The 22,186-nt window shown below is 39.7% G+C and overlaps 6 protein-coding genes across 17 annotated transcripts; 3 read left to right on the top strand and 3 right to left on the bottom strand.

The window, feature by feature from the left end:
• Positions 1–1,036: 1,036 nt before the first annotated feature.
• LOC105694613 (ninjurin-2) lies at positions 1,037–2,725 on the top strand. The gene is made up of 2 exons (XM_012415463.2): positions 1,037–1,659; positions 2,248–2,725. Exons 1-2 carry the CDS (start codon positions 1,324–1,326, stop codon positions 2,452–2,454), a joined length of 543 nt encoding a protein of 180 aa, XP_012270886.1. The 5' UTR covers positions 1,037–1,323; the 3' UTR covers positions 2,455–2,725.
• Positions 1,704–4,236, bottom strand: LOC105694611 (zinc finger CCHC-type and RNA-binding motif-containing protein 1). Of its 4 annotated transcripts, none has more exons than XM_012415461.1 (6): positions 3,952–4,236; positions 3,660–3,801; positions 3,405–3,516; positions 2,981–3,331; positions 2,727–2,881; positions 1,704–1,931 (listed from the first exon to the last, which is right to left on the bottom strand). In XM_012415461.1, exons 2-5 carry the CDS (start codon positions 3,770–3,772, stop codon positions 2,741–2,743), a joined length of 717 nt encoding a protein of 238 aa, XP_012270884.1. In that variant the 5' UTR covers positions 3,773–3,801; positions 3,952–4,236; the 3' UTR covers positions 1,704–1,931; positions 2,727–2,740. The 4 variants fall into 4 exon arrangements, with proteins under 4 accessions (XP_012270884.1, XP_012270883.1, XP_012270882.1 ...); XM_012415460.1 differs by lacking the exon at positions 1,704–1,931 and adding an exon at positions 2,446–2,565; XM_012415459.1 differs by lacking the exon at positions 1,704–1,931 and having other exon boundaries at positions 2,618–2,881.
• Positions 4,237–4,296: 60 nt separating this feature from the next.
• On the bottom strand, positions 4,297–9,415 carry LOC105694610. The gene is made up of 14 exons (XM_012415458.1): positions 9,060–9,415; positions 8,525–8,724; positions 8,006–8,393; positions 7,679–7,923; positions 7,474–7,601; positions 7,259–7,347; positions 7,021–7,161; positions 6,738–6,883; positions 6,171–6,578; positions 5,955–6,043; positions 5,724–5,860; positions 5,570–5,617; positions 4,873–5,433; positions 4,297–4,661 (listed from the first exon to the last, which is right to left on the bottom strand). Exons 2-14 carry the CDS (start codon positions 8,717–8,719, stop codon positions 4,456–4,458), a joined length of 2,781 nt encoding a protein of 926 aa, XP_012270881.1. The 5' UTR covers positions 8,720–8,724; positions 9,060–9,415; the 3' UTR covers positions 4,297–4,455.
• A 162-nt stretch (positions 9,416–9,577) lies between these two features.
• On the top strand, positions 9,578–10,745 carry LOC105694475. 5 transcript variants are annotated; one of them, XM_023434946.1, is made up of 3 exons: positions 9,578–9,682; positions 9,799–10,059; positions 10,178–10,745. In XM_023434946.1, the coding sequence occupies exons 2-3, from the start codon at positions 9,922–9,924 to the stop codon at positions 10,355–10,357; spliced, it is 318 nt and encodes a 105-aa protein (XP_023290714.1). In that variant the 5' UTR covers positions 9,578–9,682; positions 9,799–9,921; the 3' UTR covers positions 10,358–10,745. The 5 variants fall into 5 exon arrangements, with proteins under 5 accessions (XP_023290714.1, XP_012270590.1, XP_012270589.1 ...); XM_012415167.2 differs by having other exon boundaries at positions 9,586–9,682; positions 9,803–10,059; XM_012415166.1 differs by having other exon boundaries at positions 9,588–9,729.
• Positions 10,746–11,251: 506 nt separating this feature from the next.
• Positions 11,252–13,465, top strand: LOC105694597 (NADH-cytochrome b5 reductase-like). 2 transcript variants are annotated; one of them, XM_012415437.1, is made up of 6 exons: positions 11,252–11,307; positions 11,387–11,481; positions 12,179–12,421; positions 12,508–12,736; positions 12,840–13,048; positions 13,116–13,465. In XM_012415437.1, exons 2-6 carry the CDS (start codon positions 11,454–11,456, stop codon positions 13,304–13,306), a joined length of 900 nt encoding a protein of 299 aa, XP_012270860.1. In that variant the 5' UTR covers positions 11,252–11,307; positions 11,387–11,453; the 3' UTR covers positions 13,307–13,465. The 2 variants fall into 2 exon arrangements, with proteins under 2 accessions (XP_012270860.1, XP_012270859.1); XM_012415436.1 differs by having other exon boundaries at positions 11,265–11,481.
• A 74-nt stretch (positions 13,466–13,539) lies between these two features.
• Positions 13,540–22,167, bottom strand: LOC105694595 (DDB1- and CUL4-associated factor 1). Of its 4 annotated transcripts, XM_012415433.2 has the most exons (17): positions 21,984–22,167; positions 21,440–21,633; positions 20,728–21,058; positions 19,284–20,636; positions 18,984–19,193; positions 18,683–18,849; positions 18,354–18,594; positions 18,072–18,194; positions 17,678–17,977; positions 17,382–17,594; positions 16,968–17,230; positions 16,618–16,875; positions 16,345–16,534; positions 15,971–16,264; positions 15,450–15,858; positions 15,023–15,262; positions 13,540–14,870 (listed from the first exon to the last, which is right to left on the bottom strand). In XM_012415433.2, exons 3-17 carry the CDS (start codon positions 20,983–20,985, stop codon positions 14,662–14,664), a joined length of 4,728 nt encoding a protein of 1,575 aa, XP_012270856.1. In that variant the 5' UTR covers positions 20,986–21,058; positions 21,440–21,633; positions 21,984–22,167; the 3' UTR covers positions 13,540–14,661. The 4 variants fall into 4 exon arrangements, with proteins under 4 accessions (XP_012270856.1, XP_012270855.1, XP_012270857.1 ...); XM_012415432.2 differs by lacking the exon at positions 21,440–21,633; XM_012415434.2 differs by lacking the exon at positions 21,440–21,633 and having other exon boundaries at positions 13,540–14,864.
• Positions 22,168–22,186: the final 19 nt, after the last annotated feature.

The raw sequence follows: 22,186 nt of genomic DNA, 5'->3' as shown, positions 1-22,186 counted from the left end.
TGGCGGATCGTAACCTCGCGCGGCGGCGCTAGTACTGTCATCTCGCGGAGAGTCTCAGAAGCGGTTACCAAAATCTGCCTGACCGATAATGGATGCCACGAGTTCAAATCGTGAATAGAGAGGATTTTTGAAATTCCAGAAAATTCACAAGGAATTATGGAGAAATTCGAGAAAATTAACGATCCCAGCATAGATAAAGTATGTATATTATTTGAAAATGAATGTCTCAGTTTTTCGTCCTATTGGAAGTTATACATTGACAAGAGTTTTGAGCAACGATCAAGAATGGAAAATGTAGAATATAAAAGGCGCCTTTCTTTTATCATCCTACGCTAAGAGTTCCTTGATTATCGGGACTATTAATGCACTGCGTGCTGGGCTATTTCCTGCTGGGAACACAATGCTACTGTTCTGGCAGGAAGCGGCCATGGATGGGATGCTCGTATCATCGACGTCGCATGGACGTGCCGATTCTACAAATGACATAAAACAGATGAACATCGATAGCCATTCGATCGATCCCGCGTTTTATTCCGTTCATCTTATACGTCTTTAACCCTAGAACCGCCGGCGGATTTTTTTTTGACTGTGATAGGCCATATCAAATCAGTGATTTTAACTGGGTTGGTAGTTCTAGTGTTAAAGAATAACCTACCGTTGCAATTGCAAAGGCAACTGGAAAGTCCTATCGCTCACATTATTTGTAATGACGGCGGAGCGCAAGATGGCGTCGCCCGGAAGAATAAAAGCGCTTCGATATTAACGAGCGAAACACCTTAAAAGATTAGGCTCATCCTGTTTACAGGAAAGAATCGACGCACTCGCGCGTGCTCTACGCCGCAAGCATCCGGTCGGCCACCATTTCCGTCCGGCGCAGCGTCACAGCAACATTGCAGCAACTGTCAGCAAACTGTATCGCCATTCCGATATAGGCAATGCCGCGAGGCGTGATAACGGATCCTCGACCCTCTTTGTTCTTGAGCGGCTAAGAGATTTCCCGCTTGCCTGCCTCTTTCGAAATCCGATGACTCAAATCGCGCGTAATTATCGCGAAGGCTGGAGATGGAGAGGGAAGCCATGCGTGCCGACTTTGTGCCGACGAGCGGACTCGCATCCACGTGTCTTTGTCGCCCGACAAACTCGGATCGGCGGAATGACCGGAGCTCGGCGTTCTCAAATATATAAAGTGTCGGCCTCGGCGTCGCCCCCAAAGTGACTAACGATTAGTGGGGAATCGGTCAACGCGATCAAGCGCGATTGACATCTCTCGCGAGCCGGAATACAAGGGAAGCAAAGTGCACCCCGATAAGACGCGGCGGGAAAATGGCGGCCGCCGAAATCGCAATGGCCGACGCCGGGAAAAACGCGACGAGTGAAAATGAAACCCCGAATAAAAGCGAGCTTCCGGAAGTGATGGTGGTCCAGGAAACTAAGAAAAAGGAGATCGTCGTCACGGTGGACACGACCGATAAAAGGACTCGTCGATCCCCTGGGATGGCTGACACTTATGCCGCGAAGAAGACGGTGGCGCAGGGCATGATGGACGTCGCCCTTATCACGGCGAACGCGAATCAGCTACGGTACCTGATTGAGTACCAGAGCATGAGTCCGACGTTCTACATGAATGTTGCCCTCATCTCCATAAGCCTTCTACTTCAGGTGGATAATCCCAAGTAATTAAAAAAAGAGCGCTTCCTTTTCATATTTCCGCGCCGAAATCGGGTGGGCGTCGCGCGAATGGCGGACGTTCTTCTTTTGCGCCGTTCAAATTTCAATTTCCCGCGATCCTTTTTTCTCTTTCTGTGTCGGGCTGCAGGTGTATTTTTTCGCTGTTTCACTTCACGCGAGTGCAGCTGCTGAAGCAATCAACTGTGACGTCATCGTGATTTCGCGACATGAGTCGTGCAGGAAAGTGTCCCTTGTGACGTCATCTGTGAAAAACCAAATTAAACGTACAGATTTCGCGGAGATGAATGACAAGCGTGAGGAAACGTTGAGGAATTTCGTGTCGATGAACGATCGGTCATGCATTGATAGATATTGATCCGATAGTCGGGTTATCGTGATTCGATAATCCAGAATGGAAAGATATACTTTTGAAACCTTAACTGCAATTCTTAAATAGATAAAATACGTTTTTTATCTGTAATCTTTAAATGGCTAAAAAAAATTTTTTTTCAACTAAAGTATGAACTATTTCGTCACTCATCTTTGATTATTAATGATAGAATTTTCATCATTTTTCAGATAGCCGTAGGGGTTAGTCTAATTTTCAAAGGACGCTTTGATATGAGAGGGGAATCGCATTCTCTCAATGCCAGAAGGATTAACAACTACGTCGTGGTCGGGGTTTTCCTGGTCACCATCATCAACGTCTTTGTTGCAGCATTTAGTATAAATGTGGGCGTACCTTACCCACCGCCTACCGAGAAAGTTGTGACGGACCGATTATAATTATTTTCATCGCATACCCTTTTTATTAAGAACTTTTACGTTCTAGATTGGACACTAAGTAACGTCATAACGTGCTGCTTTCCTTGTTATCTCAAACTTATCGATCTGATCCTAAATTAAAGAAAAAAGCTCATATTCATGCAAAGAATGATATGTGAAGATATTTATCTAGAATAAGTTTGTATGTAATTCTGAAACGTTGAACTGACTTGTTTAGAAGAGTAAGTCCTCAGTTTTTTTTTTTATAGAATACATTTATATATAATCTATACCTAATATTGTTCACTTAATCACTCAGTTCCTCTTCATCACTGAAGTAACAATTCTTTTTAAAACGTCTTCGTTGTCTAGTTGGTTGATGCATTGATTCGTCATATTGACCAGATGCTACCGTAAGTCTATATTTTTCAAGTTCCTTTTTATCTTGCTGAAATGAAATTTTTATAGTAAGCATTAAATGATCAAATAAATAAGATCGTTATGCAAGTGTAATTATTATAATCATAATAAATAGAATGTTCTTTACCTCTTGCCTAATTGCGGCACTAAGAGTTTCTAAATCTACAGTATCACTTTCTTCATTATCTTTATTAGTAGTATTTAATAAATGTGTACGATCTTTACTTTCTTCTTCACTGCCGCTATCAAAATAATTAGTTTCCATTTTGTACTGTTGTTTGGATCTACTCCTTTTTCTTATTTTCTTTGGTGGGGGATTTCGAGGACCTAAAGTGTTGTGACTGCATTTATAAGATAAGTGACCTTCCTCTCCACATTCATAGCAAAGTGATTTATCTGGGTAGTCCCTTCGGCGTATGAATTCTGTACTTCGACCATTATCCGCTGCTATTGAACTTTTTACAGTCCTTCCGCCAACCTGTTAATGAAAGTTTCATTTATTTACTGAGTCACATGAATGTCAAAATTACCAATATGAAATGTATTCGTACCTCTGTATTATTTAACTCTTTTGCACATTTAATAGCATCTTCCGCTTTAAGAAATAAAACAAAAGCAACACCTTTACTCCTTCTTGTAACTTTATCTTTCATAACGGTAACTCTGTAAAAAGTTATTCATTTCATTTGGATACAAGCAATCAAATAAAAAATCAATGAGATATTAGAAAGAAGCTACATCGCAGATAATCTGTTTAACTGACACAAGGCTAAAATACTAATTTTATTAATATCATAAACACCTACTTCACAATTTTACCATAGCTTTCTAAAAATTGATGAATATCATTATTGGTCAATGAATAAGGTAGATTGCTGACATAGACAGTAGATCTGCTGGGAGCTATACCACCACTCATTTTGTAAATGTATCGTCTTCAAAATGCCTCTAAAAGTTGCCAAATAACATTTTTAACAAATGATAATATTTATCCAATTTCCGACTTTAAAAAATTATAGAGTTTCACTATCAGTACTGTTTAAGTATGTTTACTACACATTGTTATGATGTATTTAACAGAAAATGAATAGGAAATACCTGAACTGTTTATAACCTCAAAACTTGAGGCACTTGTAAATGAACCCTATGCGATTAGTACAGATGTATACATGTCTTGCATGACACCAAATATATCTTTACAGATATAATCAGTGCGCCACATATATTTACACCAAATAAATAAATCTCATTAAATGGAAATTACATGGGACACGACAAATTCAGTTGACTTTATTATTGATACTTGTGCAACAGTTGTGCGCATAAACGTCAGTAACAGCGCGCGCATTGATGATGAATTCAATTTTTCATCAGAGTATGACCATAAATTAAAGTGAAAATGGGCAGTGTTCATAGTAGAGGGAAATATTACAATAGTTGTAATTAAGGTTCTTATGCTTTACTTTCCTCCGGTATAGTACAGTATGTACATTTCATTTGACATACAGCAAAAACTTCATCGTAAACAGTGATGAACTTTGTTTAAAGAAATTTATTTGTTGCGATTTCACGAATATTAATCAGTTGCTTAATTCTTGAATTCTACTCGCCAAAGGCTAATTTGAAAGTAATAAAAGTTCGTCGGCTTAATTTACTAACACTATTAACATTGTAAGTCTTCGCTTTAGGTGCCACGGGGGATTGTATCTTTTCCATTTTACACCTCCGCGGTCTTTTAACTGACCGATTCTCAGACGAGACTGCCCTTTCGAAAACAAATGTAGATTTTACTAGGTTCAAGGCCTCCCCTGCAAACGAAAAAAAGGATCGAATTAGTCTGTAAATTCAAGTTATGTTCCGCTGATCTTAGTTATCTACGGAAACTTCTAAAGTGAATATTTTTGGTTATCTATAAGCGATTCATTCTCCTGTATTAAAATTGAACGATTATAATTTTAGTAACTATTATTACTTAAAACACTGCACTGGGTTTAATCGATAGAATAGAATAAATCTTACGTTCACGTTCGGGTAAATTCAGATCACTCATCTCATCAATATTTTGCATAAATAAATTATACGAATCCTCTATATCGGGCACCCTTGATAAGAAATCCGGATCGCGGGTAGAAAGGTAACATAAAAACATTATTCCTTCTCTTACAACTTCCAATCGCTTCCTTTTCACTCTCTGCCGAAAACTGTCATCGAGCTTTGCCCAATTTTTACATGCTACTACTTTATTATGAATCCACACATCGTTGGATCGGTTCTGGGCACTCAGACGATGATTTCCAAATACGGTTTTCACATCCTCATCAGTAGTGAATTTTTCTATATGACATTTATCTAAAATATTGAAGTCAACATTCGAGCATTTACATAAAGTCGTCACAGCAAGTTTTAGCAGCTTCTTGAAACAATTGCATGAATGTGACGTATCCATATTTTGTGGCACCGTGTCAGTACTCAAAGCACGGTGTGCAAATCGCAAGATTACCCTTCCAAATTTTACCAATGTAATAGGATCCAGTTCAAAGTGTTGTACGTGTGCAATGAAGATTTCCAAGGGGCAGGAATCTAAAAGTGCCGAATAAAATATAGAATGACATATTGACATAATATTCTACGATACCTTTAATATTGCACATTTTCAATGAGTGTCTCGTGCAAAATACGATGAAATAGATAATAAATAACAAATTCAATAAATTACTGTTTGTAAAATGCGGTACGTCCTGTCGAATTCTCACTGCCGATGATTCTGTAAACATTAATACAGGTATTAATAATTACAAAAATTAATTGACGCCGTTACATTATGGATGAAAATAAATTTTAATTTCCCAAAGCAATCACAGTATACATACTCGCGTTGTTACAAAGCTTCTGAGCGAATTCATTGCATCTGCTGAATGTCGCCATTGTTTTAACTAAATTGACTTGACACAACGATAATGGCCTCGAGAATACTGCCTCTTTGAAGATATCGGAGACATATTTCAACCTGCGAAGCAGAAATACGAACAATATATATTAAAGTAAATAATGATTAACCTTCTGAGAGCACTGCGATAGGTTTTTGAATGAAAATAATTTACCCATTGCTGCAGAATCCTAATCTTTTCTGTACATTGCGTAAGACATTGAGAATCGCACATATAAGGCCACTGAATTGATGAGATCTTCTCTGAAACAAATATGACTCGAAAGGTGTACAAGAAACATTGAGGTATTCTTGAAACGGACACGAGTGATAAAAAATTTCTTCTAGCAACAAATCCACACAGAAAAAGAGATTCGAAATGAATTCGTACCACGAATCCAACCGCAGTCATGAATTCCAAAAACAGCTCTAGCATTTCAAACTGGCACCCCCTTTTATGCCACGCTTTGTAACTGGTCATTTGTTCGGCATAATGATTGTATTTCGGATCACTGTCCGTTAACAGCGTAGCCTTTCCTGCAATGTACTTATTGAGATCCGAGGAAGCTGTCGCAATATACGACAGAACTCCGACTATTCTCCGAGCCTCGACACCTCGTTCTTCTTCGTACCAAGCTTCAGGATCGCAGACAGTTTGCGTATAATCGAACTGGGTCTCGTAAAAATCGGAAAAATATACATCGTCCATATCCTTGATATCGTCGTCCTGCATCGCGTGAGAGATCCTCTGTAACACCTCCGTCGTGTTTAACAATAATTCCTTGGCAGTCAACAATAACTGTAAAAGAAATCAGCTCATTAGACAAAATGTTCCCTTGTTCAGTAAGCGAAGAAAAAACATTACACGGAAATATTGAGAATCAGAAAGGTAACTCTGCGGAAAATATTTGTTGGACTTAACGATAGCAAATCTCATGATTCTCTTTAAACCGCTTACTTTATTAATTGCAGGAGATACGTCAACTGCGTTGCATTCTTCCAACGATTTGTCGATCATTCCAGCAATTTCAGGTACAACAAACTCTACGTTCAATATCTTACTGTCTACCAGAGTTGTTTTCGGGCTCACCAGTTGTGGATTCTCTACGGCAGACAAAATATGGTTTTCTTCGCATCGGATATCAACCGTACATGATTCATCGTACAATGCATTTCCTACTTTTATATTTTCTTCATATCGTTTATATTATCAATAAAATTAACGATAAAGTTTTACTTACCGAATATTCTAAACTCGTCCTCATCCTGTAATATTGGTAGATATTTTTTACCATGTTTCGCATTGATTTCGAGGTCGATCAGAAATTTTTCAGGTAGCGATGGCTTAAAAATAGATCGTGGCATTCTTTTAATGGGATACTCTAAAAATTGGAGAGCAATGAACACTCATGATGGGACATAAGGGTAAATTAACTTGCCGATAAAAGTAATTAGGTTTCTACAAACTACGATTCTTACGAGTTGGTCTTGCTATTTTGGTTTTCTTATCTCTGTCAGTTTGTACGCTGATTTCACAAACTTTGATAGATTTTTCCTTATTGGTGGAACTAAAATCAAAATCGAAACATTTACAATTATGAGAAATAATGAAATATATCCTTATGAATATGTATGCTAGCAAAAAAAGATGACATAAAATATAATGGATACCAATGATACAAAAATATCCTCACCGACTAATGGACGTGTTAAGTGTACTTGTTAGTACGGATTCCTTGTTAATTGCATGCGGTTCTGTGAGTTTGACGGACCCTGATTCCAACAATTTACATTTTTCCATCAAGCCACTCAATTGCAACGTCTAGCAAAAAAAATATCTTGAGAAAAAAATTAGATTTTGTAAATTATTTTTTATATAAACAAAAGAGGAAATTAAACCTGAAAATCAAGTTGCGTTTTCAATTTCTCCTGCTCTTTATGCACAGCGTTAAGTTCTGCCTTGTGACGAGCAGTCTGTTCTTCGATGAGACGAACATTTTCCATGTTGGCAGTATCTAAACGTATCTTTAATTGTTGCAGCTGTTTACGAAGAAAGTCTGTTTCTCCTTGTTTAGTTATAAAGTCTTCCAATAATTTTTTGTACTGCTGGTCCAACTTTTTTAAAGACTGCGATGGAACATCATCTAAAAATCATCCAGCGTATACTACGTAATACAACGTATTTATATTAATAAATATCTATAATGTAAAGATGATCAATTTTACTTGTAATAACGATGACATCATCCCGAGGACAGAATGTTGAATTTCGATCAACTTTATCCAATAAATTTGATTTAAAATCATCAAATACGCCTAAACTGTCTGCCTGAAAAGTTTTCGTCATTTCGGAGGAGGCAAGTTTTTGGGAATGTTGTACCGGTATGCATTGTTGGACATTTTGCTTCCTTTGGTTTTCAGAGAACATATGTTTAACATTATTTTGAAAAGGTCTATCATAACTATTAGAATCCAACTGCCTCATCGGTTGAAAATTCGTTACAGGATCAGGTCCTTTATAAGAACTGGTCGAAGGTATTGGGTTACTAGGACCCGGAGCAGGATCGATATGTTTTAATGTTTCATTTGAAGATTTTTGATCGCTTTCCAAATACTGGGAAGAAAAATACGAGTAATTAGGTTGCTGCATCCTGGAGTAAAAATCATCACATCCTATATATTCCATATATAACATTAACCAAAATTCACTGACATATGAACAACTCTAATTATGTACATTCTTACTTGAGAAGCGATAAAATCTATTTCTTCTATCACATCCTCCTCAAAATCTTCGCCCCAAAGATCATTGAACACGGAAGCTTCGTTGTTTGTCTGCCTCTCGGTTGTAGCATGCTGTACACTTCCTCTAGTTATTTCCAGCTTTGCCCGTTTGGAAGTAGATGCAATATTTGGCAATTTGATGTATCTTTTAGACATTTTTCCTATGTTAACAAATTATATTTTGTAGGAATAAACACATTAAAACAATAATCCCGATTACAATTGCAGAGAAAATCTTATTTGACATCTTCACTTTAAAAATCTGGGAACGATACTTTAACTACGGTTGATTACATATTTACATGTCACATGATATAAAAAATATATTACAGAACAAAACTTAGAGTTATTAGTGACGAACATTTGAGCATCGCTTTGTACATGAATTTTAAAGTAATTAACTTTAACATAAACCGTCCAAAGTCTACTTAAAACCAAGTTGGTTAGAAATTCCTCTCAGAGGCAATAATGATGCACAATAACTCAAATAAAATACCTTTGTAAAATACTGTACACCAATTGTCATGGACAAACACTGTTACAACAATGTACTTGATGTATTCACACTTTGTTTTTGCATTAAACGTTCACTGCACGTGCAGAACAAGCACGAAAAGGGTCTGTGAAACCAGTTAACAGAGGTTAGAAACAGGGCCAGCTTGTACTGGCAAATCGAACGTTTTTAAGGTTCCTTTTGACGTTTTATTTTCCTCAGGCGCCCCAATACGTTCACATGGCATTTCAGCAAACAACTGTCACCAACCATCTCGTTTCGCGCGCGTAATACGTGAAACATCTCTGAGATGCTGTCAAATTTTGTATAACAAAGAGGTGAAAAGTGTGGCGGCCATATTTAAAGGTTTGCCACTGCACACCACTGCATTGACAAACTTGACCATAGAATACTGGCGTCACCTGGGGAAATAGATGGGCATGATGGAAACCATTTTGATTGGATGTTCAAAACTATCACGTGACCATTTCTAAAGTCACGTGACAAATATATTTGGGTCTCTCTCTATCGTGCGATAAGACTGCTCAGCTGTTACGCAGAAGGGAGTAGAAAGAAAAAAGATCTGTCATCTTTTCGTTTGCAATTGCTGAAGGTGCATGTAAAATGTCAGTTCGCAAGTGATCGCAGATTTATTCTTTAATCTCTAATCTGCGTACGTCCGTAATGTCGCTGATTTTCTTTGATTTACAGTCATTGAATGTATATTTGATATTTTTTATAGCTAGGGCGATGAGTCCATTTGCATGTTTGCAAAGCAAATTATTCTGAATCTCGGTGGAAAAGACTGTTGGATAAAGTCGCGGTTGTAAGAAAGACTATTCAAGGAGAAGTGATACACAGTAATATGGCCTCGGCATCGAGCACTAGTGCTCGCAGTCTGTTCATAGACTCGAAGATGAGATTAGCCGATAGAGTTCAAGTGAATGTAAACAATATCGCTTCACTTGCTAGACAAATACAGAGAGGTTCCAAAAGTAGCGAGGTGAGCACTCTGTTATTATTCATTCCTTTAATCCATTACGGTACATGATCAATTAATGATCATTATTACAAAAATTGAATTAATAAAAAAATCGGGATTACGTTTTTTACTTTTCCAGATATTGTTGCACAGTGCAAAGAATTTTGCGTGTCAAGAGCATGGTTTAGCGAATGCAGAAGCTAACTTGAAAAAACTTGCATACATTACGTCAAATATGGAACTGCAGTTTGAGTCGATTGACCAAGGTTTTGGAAAACTGGAAGAGGTTACCGAGCAAGTGCGAGCGATGCAACGTTAAGTTAGGTTGAATGATTTAATTCAACTACATCCGAAAAAACTGTTCACTACCATCGAGATTGCAGAAAATAAATAAGCCCACTCCAAAAAGTACAGCAGCAACAGTCAGTCGTTCGCAAAACACAGTTACATCGTGCTGTACCGATTTCGATCTTTCCAATTGTGATATTTTGAAATATCTTCCTTCATTGATGGCCAGTGACATTGTGTTGATAATTTGCGACAGCGTACTTTTTTACTTGTTCTATATTTTGTACATGATTGTAGCTCTAGTTTATGTTAATTCTTTTTACACATATTTTCTGTAGTACATACATATACCGTATGTGAAAATGTAAGTTTACGACATGTATTGTTGACTTCCTGTTAATAAAATGTGTACTACTCGATACTGTGGTTCAATACCCTATTATTGTGACGTAAACTTTTTTACATTTGTATCGTTTCGTATTTATTAAATATCTTATCAAGCCTTTTAACGCTGTTATACGTGTGTATGGACTTACAACTTGAGTGCAATTTCGTACAAAAGAAATTATTCTTATTGTCAAAAAAATAGGGATCAACTTCATGGACATGGTACGAGCAGTCACGAGCGGTCTGTGCGCAAAGAATTCAGAAGTCCCATAGAAGCCCAGATCCTATGTTAGCGCTTGATGCTCTAAAAGTTGGCTAACAAACCAGAAGTGGGGGTAAAAAAGAGATCGCACGTGTTAGCCAACGATATCTCACGTACGGGAGGAAGAGAGACGCATATAGAAAGGCGAGTATTGGGTGTAAGATAAAGAAAGAATGCAATCGCTATATATCGCCATAAGATTAAGAGAGATGGAGAGATGATTACAGCGCCGCCATCCGTTGGCTAACATACTATTTATCGAGCATCGAACGTCCGTATCCTTCTGGGCTTCTATGGAGACTTCTGAATTCTTTGCTGTGCGCCACTGTTCTGTAATTACGTTCAATGCACGTAATAATTCTCTTATTTGTATCTCTCTTTTCTGTGACTTTCCATATTTTGACATTCCAGAAATGAGAATGAGGCAAAAGGAGAACGTGATTTATTACAAACTGTCGGTTTCTAAAATATTCTGATAATGGAGGATGAAATTCTCGCCAATTCAGGTAGAAATTATGCTTTTATACCATATAAATGTTCATCACAAATCTCACCTTTTTTAAGTACAATTTTTCAGCATTTGTAAAATAATGTGTGAAGGAACTTTTTTCATTATTTATTATCTGTCTAAAATGAATAAGCAAATATTGTAGAATCTTAATATATCTTACAACAAAAATTATATGCAGGTGGACTGTCGGAGAAATCCCATAGTTTTTTAGAAAATGAATTGTATTGATTCCAATTTATTTTTTTACCTAGAATGGTGCGGTGTACCTTCCACCTGACAAATCCTGACAAAACCCTACACAGGAGGGAAGCAAACCGACAGGTTAAAAAAAAGAAGAAATGGAACAAAATTCCAGGCGAGACATGCTTTTGGAAATTAAATCATATATATCCAGTTATAAAATCTGCAGGGTGGGATTAGTGAGTTCCGTTCACATTGTCTTTAGGTGAAATGAAATCGGAAGTGAACAGTATTTGGCCAATCCAAAACTTGTTGAACGTGATCGTGATCATTTTTGCTGTTTAGTTTGTCATCTTGCATAAAAAAACCTTTTTCAGATGGACAAGAAAAGAATTATTCAAAATATGTCAAAGACTTTGGATTTTGTTAGAAAACTTGAAATACATTGGTTTCACAGCTTCGACTTACATAGAAGGCTACATTTTTAAAAGGTGTAATTATTCTTCTAATAGGAATTGAAAGTGATGAGAGAAATGAGATCGATGAATCCTTTATTTCGTTAACGGAAGTACCACTGGAGTGCTGTGGAAACGGATGTAATCCATGTATTCTTGATGTTCAGAAGGAGCTTACCGAATCACAATATAGGAGTGCAAAAAATAATTTGTTGACCCTTACGTCATATAAAACATTTTTTGTGAGCAGTACTCTCGATTTTGGCGACAGCTACTTACTTATTAAGTTAAATTGGAAAGGTAAATAAAGGCTCCATGAATCCCTTACAAAGTTAAAATTTTACAAAATGACTGAAGGTGTAATTACGTTGGCAACATTTGTAAAGGTGACGCCGCAGGCAAAGCTGTGTCTCTAAATCCAGGTCAACATGTTGTTTTACGGATTTCTTCTGTTACGAGACCTTTCACACCCCTATCTTGGACATCGGCAAGTTTACTGTTTTTGGTAAAATTGTACGAAAAGGGCATTTTTAGTCAACACTTGAGACAGCTCAAAGAAGGGGATAGCATTGACATCAGAGGACCATATGGACAATTTGTTTACAATGAAAACAGGTATAAGAAGCACAACGTCTCAACCTCCATAATTAAATTGTGAAACAATTAATTCATTTTACAGTCATGAAACTAAAGATCAACATATTGTTCATTATTACAGTTTTGGTCAAGTTATTATGTTGAGCATCGGCACTGGAATAGCTCCCATGTACTCGATAGCAAAATCAATCATCGACAATGAAATGGAAGAAACAAAGGTTCACTTAATAGCTGGATTTCGATCTCTAAATTGTGTGCCTCTAAAAAAGAACTTACGAGTCCTGTCAGATTATTGGAATTTCACATGTACTTTGCAAATATCTCAGTACGGTAAGTTTAATATTCAAATTGTACCCGATCACGCCTAAACAATGGTGTTGTACAATTTCCTCGACAGGTGCAACCGATGGGATGACCGGTATAAATATAGAAAGTGGTCGATTGGATAAGAACAAGGTTTCCAATTTGTTGGAATCACATTGTCCAGAAACGACCTTGATTTTAATATGTGGAACACCAGAGTTCAATGAATCTGTCGAACACTGGGTACGGGGATGTAATTTCAATCATCTACATGTATTTAAGTGAGCCAGTAATTTATCATAAATTGAACGTCAAATAGATCAAAGAATTTGTACAGATTTAAACTTGTGCCACGATAGGTGCAATTAAAACCTAGCAAATTAATATTTTTGTATAGTAAATTGTTATTGTTAAGACTTCAAAATAAATATTTTTTCTGAGAAAGACCTGGACTTCTCGTTTTATAGTCCTAAGCTGAGATTTAAGCGACCGAGACAACCAACGACCGAAGCTCTTTGGACTTTTTACAACTTTTATTTCATATACATTAATATTAAATATCATATTTGAGAGTCATTTAATCACGATCACTAACCACTTATCTCACAATAATATTTAGCGTTCCATGTTCTCCGTTGAACTTCACACTAATAAAAGTACATACAATGGCAAAGTCGATTTTAAATTCATGTACACGTTCCAGCAAACGTACTGCTCCTCCACAGTATTTCATTTCCCATCCAATGGGCAGTGTACTTAATATTTTTCATTTCCCGTGGCTCATTGTCCATCAAGAAGCATGGTCTGCAGTAATCGACACCTGTTGCATGAACTCCAATCATGGAAAGGTATCGAACCGATCGACTGTTAATATTTAGCAAATTGATGTTCAGCGATACAATAACTACACCTTACGACTCCCAGTTTCAGCATTTCACTGAAATTCTGAAATTTCCTGCAATGCCGTTCCTGATCCTTCTACTTCCATACGAAAGTCTCAGAAAAAGAAACATCTTCTATCACAACTCTTCGATGATGAAAAAATTTACAACGGTACCTGCTTGATTCAGATCCATTAATACACATTGGAAACATGTACACAATTATCGCGATTTCAAAATCAACAAACAAGGATTGTTAGACTGAATTTTGCACAATGATTGAAGTTAAGAAAAGAAACAGAACGTACTCTCTATAGGAACGTAAATGCATGTCGATCGTATAATTCAAATATGCTAATTTCTTCGAAACAATTATTTTTCCACGCCTCAACCGTTCGACTCCAAAATGGCGAAAACTAATTTCCCGACGACATGTCTTTGCTTTTAGTTTTTTTTAAGAATCTTCACCGGATATTAATTCAATTTATTGCTCCGAGTCTGATTTAGCAGGTACCGACAGAGTGGTTAATTCAGCGTACTAGATTACGGAAGGAAAAGAAAGAGGACACGTTTCCGAGAAAAAAATTAAGTGATCGAAAAAAAATTAACGCGTCGGTATGGACATCAAAGGACGATGAGAAATTGACGCTCAACCCGGACGAGTGACGACGGAATCGGAGTAACAACACGCGAAAGTTCTTCCTTGGAAGTGAACCGATGAACGAGTGCTCGCATCCAGCGATCACAGGCGGCGATAGTTCAAGAAAACAGGATCTCGAGGTCGTCCATGTCCGAGATGGAGAAGTCATCGGAGAGATCGTCCATGTCGACGTTCGGATCGTATTCTATACTGTCGTCAGTGGACTCGTCTCCGTCGCCCCGATCGTCGTCGTCGTCATTGTCGTCGCCTTCGTTCAGATCGTTGTCTTCTCCATTATCTTCCCCAGCTGCGTCAGGAGTATCTGCGTCTGTCAAAGATAATCGATACAACATAACCTAACAAAACCTCCCATCGGTGATGGTCACTTCGATGGGAGGATTTCTACATAATATTAAGCCGAGGGTAAAATAAAGTCCAGGGAAAATCGTGCAAATTCATATCTTTTCATTTTCGACTCACCGTCTGCATTGTTATCGTCGGATGCAGAGTTGGAGCCATCGTCGTCGCTGGCATCCAGGTCTTCCTCGTCGTCATCCTCTTCCCCCTCGTCTTCGTCGTCCCTTACTCTGCCAACGTCGTACAATCTGACACAAGATTCCTGGATGCTGTCGAACTCGCCCTGATTCTCCACAATGGCGATCTGCGTGTCGAACTTGTTGCAAGCCAGATCGTAGATGCCCTTCTTCACATCGTAGGTTGCTAAAATGCAGATTTAACGGTGAAAACAATTTTCAATCGTGACCTCGAGTTACCCTGATTATAAACTTAATTCTTATCCAAATCTTGAAATACCTAGTAATGGGGAACTTAAAAAAGAAAAAAAAAATGTATTCTCGTCATGCTCCAGACGGTTATTTTTTCTCACTTGGTGCATAAATAACCATACCTATACTGTTGTAATCCAAGGCGTCAAGAGTTTGGAAGGAAGTGACGTAGAGAGAGTCGTCCTCGGTTTCCTGGTCCACAGAAACGGCGTATATGATGTTATTGACCGGGGAGAATATAACCTCCAACTGGTCCAGAGTAGGAACGGTCTTCAGGAGGTGAAACGTTCTAAGATCCCAGACCTCGGTGTTGGACACGACCTCGGTGCCATTCGGATGAAAGACGCCGTTCAACGTTTGATTGAGTTTATCGAACTTGTGGATTTCCTTCCCTGAGTTAACGTCCCAGAGGATGCCATCGCTGAGGACCAGCTCGTCGTTCATGCTGAACGTAGCTCGGTTTTTCGTGTACTGGTTCGAGATCGACGGCGTCAAAGTGGTCAGCAATTTTCCAGTCGCGATGTCGTATATCTGGAAAAGCAGATGTACTTCGATACACCGACAAAACGATTTTACATGTTTCAATTAACCCACGAGTGCGCGCATGCAAGCATGAACTCAAAGTTAATGTACAGGTACATACCGTAGCATTCTTTCCCTGCGTTCCAATAATCTTGTCCTGCAGTTTCCCAAACTCGACGTGGTCCTCGTTTTCCAAGGGTAGCTTCATGTCGAAGAACGTCCCTATACTCCAGAGAGCAGACATCGGGCTCCTCCAGGCTGTCGACGTAAGGAGTAAATTCCCCTTTTGATTACACTCCATGTGATAGATGTAAGACTCGTGGCACTGATAAGTCGCTTCCTCCGTGCCCGTGTGGGCATTGAACAGCTTCACATCCCCGGAGTACGTCCCCAGCATCAGGTATTGTTGACAAGGCTTAAAAGAAATTAAATGAAAATTCAAGTGTAGTTATTTAAGTATATTCAAGTAGGTATATTTAAAATGTGAGGTCTTACCGAGAACGTGCAACAGGTGAATGGCCCTTCGACGTCGGTTGGACGGAAAGACTTGACCGGACAAAATCGACTGTAGATGTATCTCCTGTCCAATCTTCTGCCGTCCATTCCCAGGGCTCTCCTCGCAAGTCTGACGGCGATGTTGGTAGGAACGGAATTATTTGTACACGGGTCTGGACACTTGTGGGGTCTGCGAATGAATCGTGTTAAACGTTTTAACGCGACAAATCCGAGCTTACCGAGATAAATGGCGACAGGGAATACAGTACTCACTCGAATAAATTAAACTGTGGACACGTCACCATGGGATTCTTGCAGAGAGCGTGCTGGTTGGTCAGATATTCCGTGATGATGGAGTCGAGGGTGATCGTCGCCACATTAGCCGAGGTAGCGATACCAGGACCGATTCCACCCCCAGGATCTCTGGAGATCTGTTTCTGTAGCGACCGGCTGGTAGTTTGTTGAAGTTGCATCAAGGATTGGTTATTCGTCGGAGTTTGCGTAGGTGGCCTGTCAGGTTGGCTGCATTTCCTGAAAATTGAGTAGAATTAAAATAATATCCATCGTTCGGTTTAATTATACCTTGTATATATTTTCTTTAAGACGATACGAAAGTGACTCACTTTTGATTGATCTGAAGTTTAATCGGTTGCCATGTACTGTTCGTCACAGGACTCTGGGCGAGGCAATCCGACAACTTCATCCGGATGGAGTTGTTGGACAACGGCGAAGATGTGGAACACGTTCCGGAATGTGAGACGAAGCGAGACGATCCAGAGGTCGGCGTGGAGTTTCCTCTTGCGGTGACACTGCACACGTCTCTCTGGGCACACCTGCTCGTGTTGTACAGATTCGCCGGAGCCCCGGGAGAAAACCCCACTCTTGACTAAAATTAAAGAAATAAATTAACCATTTAAATAATTCAAAATCTACATTAAAAAACGATTGACTCCTCGTGTCCACTTTCATGTCCCTTTAAAAACATGTGTAAAAAAAAATGGGAGAACAGGATAAGTAAATGATATGAAGCCACTAACGAAGTTAACACTGACTCCCGATGGCGCCGGACTTCTATACGTGAACGGCAGGCAAGAAGTTACTGGTTTCATGACTGCATGCGATTCCAAATTCGCTTCTCGTTGAAAAGTCGTAGCAGTGTCATTCATCCCTTTCGAAATCAAGTGTTGATAAATCAAGTGGTTCAGTTGCTGCTCGTTGTACTGTATTCTCGTCTGCGCAACTACGTTGGCCTGGAAAAAAAAAAAAAAAATGAATACCTCGAGGTAACGACGGCCTCATTCATTCCTAGGAATCAGGGATTACGATTATTTACCCTGTGCAAGCTGACGAGAGAGATCTCGTACTCGGCGCCGGTCGGCTTCGCTTTCCCCGACACGCGCTCCATTAATTCCAGGGCGTATTTTTGAAACGTCACGTGTTCCTGACGTTTCTCCTGAAGAATTGGGTCCTTCATGAGCGCCTGGATCTGCCCATCGGTGAACATCGGCAATTTACTGATGATTTGCCTAACTTTCTCGCTGCGAGCCAATCCCGCAAGTGCACGACAAGCCAAAGCTCGGATGCTGTCGGCATCGGTAATGGGAGTTTTTACCATCATCAACTGAAGCAGCACCTAAAAACACAAATTAAATGAACATAAATATCCCTTTCAAGATGAAAAAAGTTTTCACTAATCATCATGGATCGCAGTAATAATCCAACTGTACCATAATTCCATTGTTCGATCGAACACTTTCCCAGACTTTTTGAATGAGCTCCTCGCTGTTATGCATGTTCGTCTTCTTTTTGGCCGAACCAGTTAGGGAGTATCGAGCCACATTTCCACCAACCTGGAAATCAGTAGGAGGGTTACTTAAAATTCTTTAGAAATTTGGACTTGATATTGGTTTTCTCCCTGTTCTGTTAAATATCTCCACGAATTGGAATTTTTATACAGCACAAAGACTGGTAAAATATATCCGTAAAGAATATAATAAACAATTATATACTCTGTTCATCGGTGCACAGACACAGTTAACTACAGCTCTGAGCGCAGCTCTCTGTACATCGGCATCCGCAATGATCTCACATTCGGCAGCAGCTAGTAAAAGATTTATTGCCATTGTCATAGACATATCTGGCATGTCAACTTTCTCGCAGAGTAGTAACATTACTTTGGGTACTACGGAACAAATTGCGATTACGTCTAGGCAAGACCTTACAGTCTCCGCACTCGAAGTCGTGTGGACCCTAAAGAAAGGGAAATAATTATAATTTCTTGAATGACGTGTAAATTATTTATATGAATTGAGAAATCAGTCAAAACAATGGTACTTACCTTCCGCTGTAATTCCATTCTCTAGCGAAAGCAATAATTTGCAACAAGAGGGTTATACCGCCAAGCCTGTGAAGTTCTTCGACCGGAGGCCATACCGCTCTCACCGATATGAGTTCTTGCAAAATTTCAACCTTTGCTTGCACCTCCTCGCTACTTAATTTGCAAGCCTTAAAATCGAGTTAACTGATTAATTGTTCAATTAAGACAAAACGTAATTAAATTCCAATAGCATAACCTCAATACCTACGGTATACTGGACATTGCCTCAGAAACTAACCTAATATTGTAACATATCACGTACCTTATACGGTGGTAAAGACGGTTGCCAGTTGTCCCTTTCGGTCCTAGCATTTTCAGCTCTTTGCAATTGTTCGGCTTTTATATATAAATGCGCTTCCATGTATCGTTTAAGTGCAACAGCGACGTGCCTGACGATCTGCCTGGAGGCACACTCTTCGTCATCGTTCAAAGCTGGCTCCTCCTCGATATTCAGTATCGGTAAAGTGGATATCTATTACAAAGATAACTTATATCCCAACCACTCATAAACCACACAATTAACCACTTATTAATAGTCAACAAGACCACATTAATTCCCTACCACATTGAACAGTTTCCTCAATCCATCCTGAGCATCGAACTCCTCCAAGATAACCTTGAAGGGGAACGAAAATCCAAAGAACATGGTAGCATGGCATCTTCCAGAGTCGTGACTCCTCTCGAGTAACCAGAGCGCGTAACTGACCAGGTCAGAAATAATGTGTTTCGGTAGAAGACAAACGCGTTCCATGGCATCCTCGCAATAAGCTAGATAATACAGACATATCGAGACTCCAGTGGCAGCAACGCTGGGTCTGGATACATCAAGGAGCTTCTGCAAGCCTCGGACATTAAGGAACTCGATGGAGAACTTTTTGTGGCACAGGAGAGAAGCGAGGTACTTGAGTGCTTCGAAGGCGAGTCGACTGTCCTTGGTCTCGCGCACGTTAATATACTTGAGGATGAGTTCCAGAGCGTTCTGCTCGAACACATGACCAAGGAACTCCTGGTACTCGCCCATGGGGGTTAAGTATCTGAGTATGAGCATCTGCCGAGTGGCTAGGGTAGGCGGATGGATCTGAACGTTTCCTATGACATAGGACTCCATCTCTGCCCAGGAGGAATTGGAGTTGCACTCCACGTTGTTCGACGGCGCGTTCTGCTGGGAGGACGTTCTGGACAAACAAGACCTGAGAGGGGTGGATGCTGCGATGGACCTGGGCGGAGTCACCCTGGAGTTCTGGTTTTTCGAAGGGGGCACTTTGGGCACTGCCAGAGGTGGTGACATTATCTCAGGGTAGGAGGAGTTCGCGTTATTCTTTACAGGAGTTACTCCTGGTGTAGCGTCGCTCTCGGAATCGCTCTTCAGTTTCTTGCTCGGCGGCGCTTCGTCAGGATTCTCGAGTTCCTCCTCATCGGAGAGGCTCGCATGGGTCGGACTCTTCAGGACGCCGTTCTCGCGCCTCTTTTCCCGGACTTTCCGCTTCCCTGGCGTGCCCTTGGTCTCGGAATCGCCGGATGTGCTTCTGTTCTGGCCCAGGTGAGCGAAGGGTCTGGCGTTTGCCATCGCTTGTCGGTCCTCCTGCGCCTTCTCCTGAAGCTTGTGCAGTCTTTGTAGCATCAGCGGTACCATTTTTCCATTCTGTTCCCGGAACCCGGTGGCGATGTCCTGGACCTCCATCGCAGCAGCCAGGAGACCGGTGGCGTAACTCTGAAGAGGCTCCACGCTCTTTTCTGCCCAGGAGAAGAGCCGATGTATCAGACCCTCCATGTCAGGCTGGAATACTGCCGACGTCTCCAGACCAGGAAGAATGTCCAGCATTAAGCGACAGGCTGCAATGTTCAATTTCCGCACGTCCATACCAACGGCCCCTGCCCGCGACCAGTATGTGTCTCTTAAGTAATCGTTGATTAACTGCATGGAAAAAATAACATTAGAATTAGAATTAGAAAAAATAACATTAGAATTCTAGTTGTAGGGATAAAAACGTTTGTGCACCACTTACCTTTGTCATAAAATTGTCTTTTCTAAATAGTACTTTAAGAATGTGACCAAAATTGCATTCGGGGTCCGTCCGAGAGGGGTGCCTCTCGTCGAACGGATCGGGATCCATTTTCAGATAGTTTTCTGTTTCGAGCTCGATGATCTCGGCTAATCGTTGAAGCGTCGGAATGGGATCGTGCATCGGAGAGAGGTTTTCTTCCCATAGGCGCAAAATTTGAGCTACATCCGTCACCTCTGCCAATGCCTCCGCCGTTGCCATTATAACAAAGTTGCAAGAGAAGTTCTTATTCACAAGTAGTTGATTCTAATTTTTTGTATTGTGTGAATTGATGCTGGAAAAAATATTTTCTCATTTATGTCAATTATATCGTACCCGACATTTAATTAACATTCTCCAACAAATAAAGTATCAATGCGAACGGAATCACCTAACCTCTTTCTGCCAATTTAGTTTAAAGATTAAACACTGTTATATGATGTTAAAATATATCCATGAGAGATATTAAATTCATATTGTAAAAATTTCAAATAATCAGAAACATTAAATTTAGTGTTGAAATGGTAGTAAAAAAAAAAAGTACAATCCTACCAAACTCATTTTTAATAAATAACGTATGCACGTGAAAGTATTACATGTACCCGACACTATTTATATGCAATTAAAATAACCCCTGCAATTTGATCGAACAAAAATCAAAGTCTTACATCGATACCTTTAAAAATTAGTGTTTAACTCTTGAAACTAATTTCGGGTCAACGATCCAGGAAAAACATTTTTTTTTTAATTCCTTCTCATCGGCAAAAATGGAATTTTCTTACAATCGTAGTAAGTCATAAAATCCCTACTTCAAATTAATCGTCGAGCAACCAGACAATGGGCTTTCTACTGTCAAGCAAGTCTTTACATCTGCAAATGTAAATATTTAATTTAAGTGCAATACCGTTAAATGAAATAAACCGACGTCGGTAAAGTCACATAACCTCTCCTCCACTTCATTCTTAATCTAACAGAGATTAAACTTCGAGGCAAAACGCGATGAGTATCACAGATGTGAGACTAACGACATTAACGAAGATTTCCGAAGAATCGAGCAACTTAAATTCGGTATATTGCCGGCAATAAGTGAAACATAATATTCATGGCAAATCCCCAAAGGAAACCGTCCATACGAAGGTGTCGCGTGTCCCTCGTTAGAGGTTATGATCGGCAGGAGGTGTTTTCAGGAATTCTTGCAGTGACAGCGCTTCATTTCATACCTTCGTGGCTTGCGGAGTTACGTTTGATTCCTCCCGAGTCCTTAAATCAATTTTAATTCCTTCGTTACGTCAATTGGCGACGTTTTTTGTGAAAATAACGTAGGGCCAGATAACGAAGCTGTCCTCCCACGGAACACAAAACTCTGATTCGACGAATCGCGCGAATACACCGAAGTTACGCACTTAATAGGCGCATGGTCGGT

This window comes from Orussus abietinus, unplaced genomic scaffold, assembly GCF_000612105.2.
Source record: "Orussus abietinus isolate OABI.00-Male unplaced genomic scaffold, Oabi_2.0 scaffold20, whole genome shotgun sequence".
NCBI lineage: Eukaryota > Metazoa > Arthropoda > Insecta > Hymenoptera > Orussidae > Orussus > Orussus abietinus.
Note: the sequence above shows the minus strand (reverse complement) of the source record. Positions and strands in the feature narration are given on the sequence as shown.

What these genes read in the sequence shown, in the direction of transcription:
- LOC105694613 (XM_012415463.2), top strand. Translation starts at nt 1,324, where the DNA reads ATGGCGGCCGCCGAAATCGCAATGGCCGACGCCGGGAAAAACGCGACG. An exon ending in CCATAAGCCTTCTACTTCAG is followed by an intron (nt 1,660 to 2,247) that starts GTGGATAATCCC and finishes ATCATTTTTCAG; the next exon opens with ATAGCCGTAGGGGTTAGTCT.
- LOC105694611 (XM_012415461.1), bottom strand. Translation starts at nt 3,772, where the DNA reads ATGAGTGGTGGTATAGCTCCCAGCAGATCTACTGTCTATGTCAGCAAT. An exon ending in AAGAGTTAAATAATACAGAG is followed by an intron (nt 3,332 to 3,404) that starts GTACGAATACAT and finishes TTTCATTAACAG; the next exon opens with GTTGGCGGAAGGACTGTAAA. An exon ending in GTGCCGCAATTAGGCAAGAG is followed by an intron (nt 2,882 to 2,980) that starts GTAAAGAACATT and finishes ATTTCATTTCAG; the next exon opens with CAAGATAAAAAGGAACTTGA.
- LOC105694610 (XM_012415458.1), bottom strand. Translation starts at nt 8,719, where the DNA reads ATGTCTAAAAGATACATCAAATTGCCAAATATTGCATCTACTTCCAAA. An exon ending in CTTAACACGTCCATTAGTCG is followed by an intron (nt 7,348 to 7,473) that starts GTGAGGATATTT and finishes TTTTGATTTTAG; the next exon opens with TTCCACCAATAAGGAAAAAT. An exon ending in TATCTCCTGCAATTAATAAA is followed by an intron (nt 6,579 to 6,737) that starts GTAAGCGGTTTA and finishes TTTCTTTTACAG; the next exon opens with TTATTGTTGACTGCCAAGGA.
- LOC105694475 (XM_023434946.1), top strand. Translation starts at nt 9,922, where the DNA reads ATGGCCTCGGCATCGAGCACTAGTGCTCGCAGTCTGTTCATAGACTCG. An exon ending in GAGGTTCCAAAAGTAGCGAG is followed by an intron (nt 10,060 to 10,177) that starts GTGAGCACTCTG and finishes TTACTTTTCCAG; the next exon opens with ATATTGTTGCACAGTGCAAA.
- LOC105694597 (XM_012415437.1), top strand. Translation starts at nt 11,454, where the DNA reads ATGGAGGATGAAATTCTCGCCAATTCAG. An exon ending in TGAAATTCTCGCCAATTCAG is followed by an intron (nt 11,482 to 12,178) that starts GTAGAAATTATG and finishes TTCTTCTAATAG; the next exon opens with GAATTGAAAGTGATGAGAGA. An exon ending in TATTAAGTTAAATTGGAAAG is followed by an intron (nt 12,422 to 12,507) that starts GTAAATAAAGGC and finishes ACATTTGTAAAG; the next exon opens with GTGACGCCGCAGGCAAAGCT.
- LOC105694595 (XM_012415433.2), bottom strand. Translation starts at nt 20,985, where the DNA reads ATGGCAACGGCGGAGGCATTGGCAGAGGTGACGGATGTAGCTCAAATT. An exon ending in AAGACAATTTTATGACAAAG is followed by an intron (nt 20,637 to 20,727) that starts GTAAGTGGTGCA and finishes TTTTCCATGCAG; the next exon opens with TTAATCAACGATTACTTAAG. An exon ending in CGGGAGTCAGTGTTAACTTC is followed by an intron (nt 17,231 to 17,381) that starts GTTAGTGGCTTC and finishes CTTTAATTTTAG; the next exon opens with TCAAGAGTGGGGTTTTCTCC.